Here is an 11,895-nt window from a genome sequence, read left to right as displayed (position 1 = left end):
TGCTCTTGTGTTGTACACTCATATGACTAAAATATTAAACATGAAATCATCACCAGTCTGGAGCAGCTGATCAGTCCATGGTTGACCTTCATGTCCCTCTGTACACTGGACGACTCATGACACGGATCAGGCTAAAGTTGGCCTGACTCAAGTCTCAAAGTTCATGTCTGAATTGACTGTATCCAACCATAGTGGTAGTGGATATAATAGAAGAAGCTCTGCAGATGTCTTTGCAGCTAGAAGTTAATCATCGGCAGATGTCTCTGTTCTATTTGTATAATTGTTGCTTTTGGATTTATGTTACTAAGGACTGTGTTATCTGATGTGAATACACTGTAAGCCCAGATGAATTGAATTTACTTAAAAAAATTTGAGGAAACTGGTTGCCCTAAAAAAATTCAAGTAATGTAAAATGAAAACTTGAGTGAATTTAACTTAAGTTTTTAAGCACAACAAACTAGATGCCAAGTTGCATAATTATTAAATTTAATCTTTTAAGTCCATTGCACTAAATTACAAGTTGATTTAATTGAAATTTAGAAATGCATTTGGAGAGCGCAGACCTCCCCCATTAGCCCTATCTCCCAATAGTGAAGAATCCTTTAAAAAATTCCTGGATCCATCCCTGTGTGCCCCCAACTAGGCATTTGCCGGTTACTCTCTGCCTGGTGGGGTGGAAACACGGTGAGGTAAAGCATTAGCTTCGCTACAGGTGGACTGTCATGGTTGACGCGTTGCCTGCTGGTGCCAACAGATGCACTGACAGTCTTACCCATGATCTCACTGGACAACTGGAAGTCATGGCAGAGGGTGAATATTCCTCTATTCCTCCCAGCATTGTAAGTATTCTCGCTACAGTTCGCTGTCTTTCTCTCTGTTACGCTCCAACTTGTCTCCTCGACTGGACGTGTGTCTTTCAAACTCTATAAACTCCAAAACTTTGAATGGAAACGCATCATAAAACTGCTGCTGGGATTGAAGTTACTCATGTCCGCCATCTCCTGGTGTAAAGTGGTAACAGCGCAGACCTCCACCATTAGCCCTATCTCCCAATAGTACAGAATCCTATCAAAAATTCCTGAATACAGTCATCCAGATCACTCCTAAAATCTAATCAGTTCTTCCTTATGCCATTTCTGACATTTCCTGAAAATTTCATCAAAATCCATCCATAACTATTTGAGTTATGTTGCTAACAAACAAACCCCACCGATCTCGTAACCTCCTTGGCGGAGGTAGTAATTTGGAAAATAAAATTAAGCCAACTTAATATTTTGAAAATGTGTACACTGTAAATGTCTGTCAGTGACCCACTGAACCAGTAGTTGATATTAATATCAGTGTGCCATCTAACACCCATATACATAAGTAACAGTAACATCACTTCCTATGTAACTGAGACAGCAACTTCACTCATGGTGCATTCTATTTATTATTTATTTATTTTTATAGAGCAAGATGCTTAGAACCGAGTGAGGGAGAAACCTGTCTTCTAAGCTTCTGTCTTAGATGCTTGAACAAGGAAATTGTGCAATTTTGTTTCAAACAAGCCAAGATAAGTTTGAATTTAACCAGCTAATCAGAATTTAACACCTTGAAGCATTTGATGTTACAGTCATGGACCAAAGTATTGGCACCCCTGGAATTTTTCCAGAAAATACACTATTTCTCCCAGAAATTGTTGCAATTATAAATGTTTTTGGTATACATGTGTTTATTGCTTTTAGGTGCATTGGAACAACACAAAAAATCAGAGGAAAAAAGACAACATTGACATAATTTTACACAAAAATCAAAAATGGGCCAGACAAAATTATTGGCACCCTCAACTTAATATTTGGTTGCACACCCTTGGTAAAAAATAACTGAAACCAATCACTTCCTATAACCATCAACAAGCTTCTCACACCTCTCAACTGGAATTTTGGACCACTCCTCTTTTGCAAACTCCAGGTCTCTCAGATTTGAAGGGTGCCTTCTTGCAACAGCAGTTTTAACAACACAAAGGTTGAGTCAACTTTTAGACATTCTAACTGCTTCAGGTGTGATTTCTAGATTGCCAGCACCTGTTACTGCCACAGGTGAGTTTAAATGAGCATCAAATGCTGGAAATGAAATGATTTACCCACAGATTTAAAAGGGTGCCAATAATTTTGTCCGTCCCATTTTTTGAGTTTTGTGTAAAATTATGTCAACTTTGTCTTTTTTCTTCTGCTTTTTTTTTGTGTTGTTCCAATGCACATAAAGGAGACAAACACGTGCATACCAAAAACATCTGTAATTGGTACAATTTCTGGGAGAAATGGTGTATTTTCTGGAAAAATTCCAGGGGAAATGTTACGTTTATTCAACTTAAAACAACAAGTACACTCTACAGTCACATTATAATAGTAGAATACATCAAAATGACTTAATTAATGCAAAAAAAAAATAGTTTTTAAAATAACATTTACTTAAATTATTTGATCACAAACAACTTTTGGGTTAACAGTTTACAACCTTTGAACCAACATTTGTTACTCATTCCCAGTTGATAGTGAGTACCTGGGCTGTAGACACACCTTTTAGAGCGAGGGACATTAACCAGATGGTGACTGAGCCCAGGACCTAGTAACACAAACAATGAGGACTTTATTTGTGTTGCCTATCTTATTTCATGTTGCATCAACAGGTAAGACCGCATTGAAATGCTTATTTGCTGTTAATCTTTATCTGCAAAAACCTGTAGACCATTATTTCATGTTGTTAAGCCCTGAAATCGAAGTTACTTCACTTTCACTTTTACAAGGCTCACATAACTTCAGTCCATTAGTCTGAAAATGTCAGTGTCAGGGGACTAAGAAAGCACAGTTTGCAACTTCATACAGTCATGGACGAAAGTATTGGCACCCCTGGAATTTTTCCAGAAAATACATAATTTCCCCCAGAAGTTGTTGCAATTACAAATGTTTTTGGTATATATGTGTTTATTTCCTTTATGTGCATTGGAACAACACAAAAAAGCAGAAGAAAAAAGAGAAAATTGACATAATTTTACACAAAACTCAAAAAATGGGACGGACAAATTTATTGGCACCCTTTTAAATCTGTGGGTAAATCATTTCATTTCAAGCATGTGATGCTCATTTAAACTCACCTGTGGCAGTAAAAGGTGCTGGCAATATAAAAATCACACCTGAAGCCAGTTAGAGTGTATAAAAGTTGACTCAACCTTTGTGTTGTGTGCCTGTGTGTGTCACACCAAGCATGGTGAAGAGAAAGAAGAGCCCAGAATTGTCTGAGGACTTGGGAAGCAAAATTGTGGAAAAATATGAACAGTCTCAAGGTTTCAAGACCATCTCCAGAGATATTGGAAAGTCCTTTGTCCACTGTGCGTAATATAATCAAGAAGTTTATAATCCATGGAACTGAGGCTAATCTCCCTGGATGTGGACGGAAGAGAAAAATTGACAAAAGAATGCAACACAGGATAGCTTGAATGGTGGATAAACATCCTCAGTCAACTTCCACACAAATTCAGGCTGTCCTGCAGACTCAGGGTGCAAAAGTGTCAGCTTGGACCATACGTCGTAATCTGAACCAGATGAAGCGCTATGGCAGGAGACCAAGGAGAACCCCACTGCTGACAAAGAGACATAGAAAAGCCATTTTGTGGACAGATGAGACTAAGGTAGAGCTTTCTGGAAAAGCACGTCATTCTACTGTTTACAGAAAATGGAATGAGGCCTACAAAGAAAAGAACACAGTACCTACAGTCAAACATGGTGGAGGTTCAAGGATGCTTTGGGGTTGTTTTGCTGCCTCTGGCACTGGGTGCTTTGACTGTGTGAAAGGAATTATGAAATCTGGAGACTATCAAAAGATTTTGGGCCAAGTGTCAGAAAGCTGGTTCTGCATCAGAGGTCATGGGTGTTCCAACAGGACATTGACCCCAAACACACCTCAAAAAGCACCAAGAAATGGTTGGAGACAAAGCACTGGAGAGTTCTGAAGTGGCCAGCACTGAGTCCAGATCTAAACCCCATTGAACACCTATGGAGCGATCTCAAAACTGCTGTTGCAAGAAGCACCCTTCAAATGTGAGAGACTTGGAGCAGTTTGCAAAAGAGGAGTGGTCCAAAATTCCAGTTGAGAGGTGTAAGCTTGTTGATGGTTATAGCAAACGACTGGTTTCAGTAATTTATTTTATTTATTTTTTTTTTTTTTTTCGAGGGTGTGAAACCAAATATTAAGATAAGGGTGCCAATAATTTTGACCGTCCCATTTTTTGAGTTTTGTGTAAAATTATGTCAATTTTGTCTTTTTCTTCTGCTTTTTTTTGTGTTGTTCCAATGCATATAAAGGCAATAAACACATGTATACCAAAAACATTTGTAATTGCAACAATTTCTGGGAGAAATGGTGTATTTTCTGGAAAAATTCCAGGGGTGCCAATACTTTGGTCCATGACTGTGTGTACCTGTACTATAGCAGCAGTTTTACCAGAGCTGGACCATGTTTCTGTACGAAATAAAGAGTAAGGACAACTCTCACAGCTTTTCATGATGGAAAAGATGTTTTTGCTCTTCTACCAACTATGAACTTAAAACTAAAACCATCTTTTCTCTTACAGTGAAACATTCCATGACATATGTCTTCACTGCATCTTATGGAGTCCAAGAGTTTCCAGAGTTTGTGGGTGTAGGGATGGTTGATGGAGTTCAGTTTGGATACTGTAACAGCACAACCGATGCAGCAGTTCCCACACGTGAATGGATAAAAGAATTCTTCAAAGACAATCCTCAAGACCTGGAGTGGTATTCTGCAGAGTGTCTGGGACATCACTACTTTTTCAAAGCTCAAATTGACATTGCGATGCGTCGCTTTAACCAAAGTGGAGGTACTGTATGTTTTTATGTTCATGATCAATGCCAAGTGTTTATCACAAAGTGTTTTCACATATCTCTGTTGTAGCATTATTATCAACAGGCTGTGAAACTAAACTAAAGTATCGGAGTTTTAAAACAGCACTGTAGACCAGTGGTTCTGAAACTAATGGGTCAGGACCTAAAAGTGGGTCGTGGAGCCCTTTTCAAAGGGTTGCATTGAAAAGTGTATAAGAAATTTTGAAAACATGCCTCTTTCTTTGATTTTTCACATTTTTGTAATGTGTTAGGCCCAAAGTGTGCGATTTTTCGTTAGTGTTGGAATTTCACTTTTCCTTTCCCTCTGTCTCTCTCAGGTGTGCACATTCTACAGAAGATGAGTGGCTGTGAGTGGGATGAAGAGACTGGAGAGACTGTTGGTTATAACCAGTATGGCTATGATGGGGAAGACTTCTTGGCATTAGACATGGAGACACTGACGTGGGTTGCTCCGAATCCTAAGTCATTTATGACCAAACTCAGATGGGATACTGACAAGGCTAGATTACAAATCAATAAAGACGTCTTCATGCACAATTGCCCCAAATGGCTGAAGAAGTATTTACAGTATGGAAGCAACTCTCTGCAAAAAGGTGAATTACACAGCCAGATGTAGAGATGTATTTTATTTTTCAAGATGATTCAAAAGGAAATTATGTTATGCAAACACGTGCATGTTTCCCTCCTTCAGTGCTTCCCTCAGTGTCTCTCCTCCAGAAGTCTCCCTCCTCTTCAGTCAGCTGCTTCGCCACAGGTTTCTACCCTGACAGAGCTGTGATGTTCTGGAGGAAAGATGGAGAGGAGCTTTATGAGGGTGTGGACCATGGAGAGATCCTCCCAAACAATGATGAAACCTTCCAGATGAGTGCTGACCTGAACATTTCATCAGTGAAACTTGAAGACAGGGAGAGGTACGAGTGTGTGTTTCAGCTCTATGGAGTGGAGGAGGACATCATCACCAGACTGGACAAATCAATGATCAGAAGCAACCATGGTAAGTCTGGTATCAGGGATAAATCTGGTCAGATGTGGCATTACTAACAGAGAGAGCTTAGCCAATCACTGGACAGAGAGTTTCTGATGTCACCAAGCAACAGTATATGGTTCCAAAAGTGTCAACGGTGGTTCAGTATCCTAGGAAACCCCTCTGGATCCCATGTCAAATGCCTATTTTTAAAGCCAGAACAGGCTACATGTATTTACAGACTGGTCAAAAAACATTTCTTGCCTTTGGGCGCCAGTTTGACCTGGTAGGTAGAGCTGGCACCCATGTGAGGCTGTGGTCCTTGATGCATTGGTTGCATGGTTGATTCCTGGTCTTCCCGCTGATTGGTGCATGTCTTCCCCTACTCTCTTCTTGTGTAAAAGCCCAAGAAAATAATCTTAGGCAGGTTCTTGGGTGTGGGCTGCATGACGGCGCAGGGGTTAGCGCTGTTACTTTACAGCAAGAAGGTCCTGGGTTCACATCCCGGTCAGTGTGGGGTTTGCATGTTCTCCCCGTGGGTTCTCTCCGGGTACTCCGGCTTCCTCCCACCAACAAAAACATGCTCATTTGGTTGATTGGTGACTCTTAATTGGCGGTAGGTGTGAGTGTGAGCGTGCCTGCATGGTTGTCTGTCTCTATATATCAGCCCTGCGATTGACTGGTGACCAGTCCAGGGTGTACCCGGCCTCTCATTCAATGACAGCTGGGATAGGCTCCAGGCCCCCGCAACCCCAAACAGGATAAGCGGTATAGAAAATGGATGGATGGAAGTGTGTGTATTTGATCTTGTATAAAACCAAAGCAACTGAATGAGGCAGGGTGGAACCATGCTAGACAGGGCCAGTGTTAGTCATTTGGAGGCTCGGGCCCAAGACCAGTATGAGGCCCCTCCCCCTGTAGCTAAAAGCATAAATAATTAGAGGAAAAATAGAAAGCACCTCTTTTAAGTTAACAGAGCCACAGAACTACAGTAAATGTCAAAAGGAGAGCTATGAATGCCAAAATAGCCAACCATCATTTTTCAGCTCTTAAAAGCATCTCATAGCTCAAACTAATATTTTAACAAGTCTTTAGGCCAGGTGGAAAAATATATGCTCATTATCAGTGACATATCTTTTCTTCTGTTACTATTCAGACATTTTTTATGAAGCCTCCTGTGTCCTGTTTAACAGCTGATAATCCACCGATTCAAGTTTCATTACATTTCAACCATGGATCGATTCATCTTTTGATACCTCACATCCCTGGTTTAGGATTGTGGCTCTTGGGAAGAATAAAGCTGAGTACCACTGGTATAGACCATCTTCAGACGGAGAAAAATATCAGTGGCAGGGAGAAATAAACTAGTTTTATTTGGAAAGCATGAACAACCTAAAAGAAGTATGAGAGGAATTTTAAAAATTCATTTTTGGCTGACTGCTGAGGTCAACCCTAGAGACAGCTCTGTCTGTGTCTGACAAACTGAGTGATGCTACTTTCAGAGTCATACCGTACAGAGTTGGGTTTGCTTGTACTGTGAAGCTGTCGGTAATGTCTGCCTCCACTGCGTTAACTACAGCCATACATACACAGTTAGGCTATGGGTGGGGTTTAGTTGTACTGAAAGCCCTCTAATGGCTGCCTCCACTGCTGGAAATAGCTTAGATATAGCTTTAGCATTGTGTTCTTTTTACTAGAGCTGGACCACATCTCTAACCTTGCAAAGCAGATGGATTTGCCCGTTTCCTTATTTTTCACTGGCGAATCCATCTCGCAAAGCTCCTGTCTGAACTGTTTGGGCCCAGTTAGAAAGTAACAGGACCAATCAGCAACAAGGGGCAGTACTCTCAGGCGCGGTGGAGTCTAGACGTAAGCAAGCAACAACAAGAGGCCGGTGCAATCATGGCAGAGGACCTTAGCGTGGATGCTGCTAAAGCGCCAGTTTTATCAGAACTTGATGACATTTCTTAGTTAAAAGAAGAACAAAGAACAGCAGTGAGCTGTGTTCTTTTCAAAAATGACAAAAGTCGAGTACTGACATGTCTATTGTCACCATGGTTCGTGTTATTCCTCAGTAGCTGCGCACGCGCACCTCGATAGCTGCTATGTCACGTGTTTTGTTGCTCTGATTGGCCCGTAAATATGTGACAGACAGAACGTTCATCCAATCACACTCAGAGTTTCTTTCAAATCCTCTGCCCTTTCCCAAACACTTAGTATTGAAGGTTTCTGTATGTGTGAAACAAATCCATCTGGCATGTCAGGTTACCACATCTCTGTCTGGAACAAAAAATAAAAAGAACCCTATAAGCTTTTCATGTTGAAAGATGTTTTTACTGTTCTGCCCACCTGTGATAGTTAAGGGGGAAAGGGGTATTTGTTGTGAGTGGTTGTATACAAGGCCTGTTAGTGGAGCGATTAGCTCAGACTTTACTGCAGCAGCGTTTTTGTCTGAAATTAACAACATGTTCTTATTATAACAGGCACAGACTCCAACATTGAAAGCTTTCCAAGACAGACAAGATGTTTTGGCTTAACTCCCAGTCTGTTGCGGTATGGTTTTCTGGTCATGCTTCAAAATTGAGTAATTCTTTCAGTATTGTGCTTAATATATTGTCTCCATGCTCCATTTAGAGTTTGATTTATTTGGGAAATATTTTGACAAATCAGTGTTATTTTGTATTAGCTTTCCCAGATGTATGTCAAATATATTTATGCAATGGGTAAGAGTCGATCTGGTGTGTGTTTATGGCTTTATGTTTTAAACTTACAGGATCCTTCAGTTGTCAACCCACAGACATAAGGAGCAGCACAATTACACACACCTGAACAAAAAATCACTGCCAGAACACACAATTCAGTCAGGCATTTCAACATTCATCATTCATGCTGTCAGCCATATACTAGTTTTTCAACTGGCCTTGTTAGATGTTAAACATCACATTAATATTTTACTAAATGGGTTAATGGATATGTTTCCCAACATCTTTTTCATGAACTTACCCAAGGATGTACACTTTTAAAACACCAACTCATAAATTTACTTTGACTGTTATTTAAAAAAGGAAAACCACCTGAAGGCTCAGGAAAGGACAGGCAGAGGTTCTTCCAAAATAAAAAGCAGGGAAAGAAAATAATAGGTCCTGATAAATGCTCTGTGACTCATAATAATTAATGAAGCCTTTAAAGGTGTGAATAAAAAATGGTTTGCACTGTGTGCATTACCTACAACCATTGGTGTAGGACCCTCCCATCTTTCAATCCTAGTGACGTTCCTGGACTACATACATGTTTTATACTGATAAGGAAATGTTTGGCCTTTGCTCTTAACATTTATTGCCTTGACCTCCAGAACCACACAGCATGGTGCAACTGGTTGCTTGTGAATTAGGGATGGATATAAGTTCCCACTGTAGCTAATCATTTTTGAGTGAGGTTTCATTACATGCACAAAGAAAGCATGTTTTTTTAAGATAAGCTTACTAATAGTGAAACCAGTGATCAGAGATATGCTCCCATTAAGCCTAGTGAAGGAGAAAGCTTCTGTAAGCTAATGACATTTGTTGATTTCAACTGTATCCTTAAAGTGACTGTTAGCACACATAATGTGGTGAGAGCAGATAGCAGTCAGCACTGTTTTAGGCTGGTATCTGGTATACCTAGCTGCTAATCATTACATACAAGATTTTCTACAGGACTGAAGATGTGACCAGTTAAAACTCTGATCTGTTTCCATGGTTAAATGTGAGAGGATATGGTGGTATAGCAGGAGTCTTGCACCGAAATTAATGAAAGAAAAACATTGGTATCAGCTGCATCATCATTTTAAGCATCATTATCAGTATCAGCCCTTATTTCCTCAATCACTACATCTCTAGTATAAGCTCCAAGTGTGGATGTTCTGTTTTGGTTTCAGGCTCTACCTCTGGCTTTCCTGTTGCTCTTGTTGCTGGAGTTGCTTCAGGCCTGCTGCTCCTGTTTTTGTGCGTCGCTGGACTCTGGAAGTGGAGAAAGAACAACAGTGGTGAGGAGCATTTATTTTAGCAGCAAGATTTCAAAATACAAACTTGTAAAACCCTTAAATCTTGAAAACTATCTGTGGTATTTCTTTAAATTAATAATTAATTTTTCTCATGTCCCAGTGCAGCCTAATGTGTTTATCCTGTATTAAACTTGAATTGAAATGTTAAACTTTTTCATTTTCTAATTTTCATATTTCCAGCCTGCCAACAGTAAATAACAGTCTGTTTGACATGCAGCCTAGATGCCATGCACCATGTTGATATCAGTGTAGGTAAAATACAATGTAGGGTACTGTAAACAATAACTTATGTATCATGATTAACACCAAAAAGTAACTTATTAAAGTGTCACATTACATACTGAGAAAAGTAATGTGTTACTTTAGCACAGCTAGAAATGAAACTGTTTTGCTTCTTGCACATATCATTGTTATTGTTGTTGTTATTGTTGTCCATTCAGATTGTAACTGACTGTATATAGGAATAGCATTCATGAAAGCCTTTACAGCTCCTCTTCATACTAGCTATGGCAATAAACTAGAGGCACAGTCTATCACACACAGCTGTTTCAATTAAAAAAAAGAAAGAAACAAACAAACAAAGCTTTTAAACTCACCTTACATGGTGATGTTGTTCTCATCCCTTTTGACCAAAAATTGAACATAACAGTGATATATCCACAAAGTTAAGCCTGTCTTCTTCTTCTTCTTAAAATTATTATTATTATTATTATTATTATTGTAACTACTATAATTATGTCAGGATGTGAAAACAGCTAAAACTGCATTTCTATGATCACCTTTATGTATGTAATACATCCTTCTCTTTGCCACCATTTTTTTGATAATGCTAGTATTACAGGGATTTTTGATCTTATAATATCATGCTCATTACTAAAATAGTTTTATTGAAACTAAGAGCAATACTACTACATTGCTATAATTATCAATAATGAATTAATGCAGATCTTTAACTAATTTATTAGTGTGCAGTCTTTTTTATTATGATAATAATAATAATCTTTATTTATAGAGCAGTTTTCAAAACACAGTTACAAAGTGCTTAATATTTGTGATTAACGCTGGTCTATTATAATAAACCACAACGGAGAGCACAGTCTAGACCTGTCCTCTTTGTAAAGTGTCCTGAGTTAACTTTGGTTATGAATTGGCACTATACACATACAGATTGATTGATTGATTGACTGAGTGACTGATTGATTATGTGCTGCTTGTCTTCACAGGGGAACAGTGTACATCAGAGGAGAAAACTGCACTGAAGTGAACCAACGAGGAGTCAGAACAATGTTCAAGACTTGAACGGTCTATTAGAAATAAAATCTCAGAACCAGACATATCATATTCATGAAAATAAAACTTTCATCAAGGCACTAAGACAGAGGAAAAGTCTAACTCAAGGAGTGGAATAAGCTGAGATAACACTCCAAAGGCAGCTAGTGCTTCTAACTTTTTGAGGTAGTTGTATATGCGTGTATATATTTGTACAGAAATCAGTTCATGGTGTTCAATTCGATCATCTTGGTAAAACAAGGGTCAGATAATGTTTATTCTATTCACCCAAAAGAATGAGTTCAGTAAATAGACTACAGGTGTGTTTCAGTAACTTTCCACCAGAGGGCACCAACAGCTTCAGATAAAAGTCCTGTTCTGTACCCGTGCCAGAAACCAGCAGATCATACACTGTGGTATGGAATAAAATGTTAATAATGAAACAAATAAATAAATACATTTTGCACAAAGTTTCTTTTTACAGTTTTAAAGGCAGCCTGGGAAAAGGGGTCTATTGTAATTGAGCTGGTACTTATAAGCTTGTTTTTATTTTAAAATGTCCATGTAGGCTTAAATATTGATTATAAAGATGTTCTTGATGTATTTGTTAAAATTTTTGTTTGTCATTTGATTTCTGTTTTCTGCCTGTTACCAAATCAGTAAATTGTCAAGCCATGCTTTTTCACATCAGAACCATCACCAAAATAAAAACAATA

At 38.9% G+C, this 11,895-nt stretch overlaps 1 protein-coding gene across 1 annotated transcript; it reads left to right on the top strand.

Annotated features, from left to right (window-relative positions):
• Nucleotides 1-2,574: 2,574 nt before the first annotated feature.
• On the top strand, nucleotides 2,575-11,895 carry LOC121523981 (major histocompatibility complex class I-related gene protein-like). The gene is made up of 6 exons (XM_041809116.1): nucleotides 2,575-2,671; nucleotides 4,613-4,879; nucleotides 5,222-5,497; nucleotides 5,596-5,898; nucleotides 9,785-9,892; nucleotides 11,134-11,895. The coding sequence occupies exons 1-6, from the start codon at nucleotides 2,623-2,625 to the stop codon at nucleotides 11,172-11,174; spliced, it is 1,044 nt and encodes a 347-aa protein (XP_041665050.1). The 5' UTR covers nucleotides 2,575-2,622; the 3' UTR covers nucleotides 11,175-11,895.

Source organism: Cheilinus undulatus, linkage group 16 (genome assembly GCF_018320785.1).
Source record: "Cheilinus undulatus linkage group 16, ASM1832078v1, whole genome shotgun sequence".
In the NCBI taxonomy this organism is placed as follows: Eukaryota; Metazoa; Chordata; class Actinopteri; order Labriformes; family Labridae; genus Cheilinus; species Cheilinus undulatus.
Note: the sequence above shows the minus strand (reverse complement) of the source record. Positions and strands in the feature narration are given on the sequence as shown.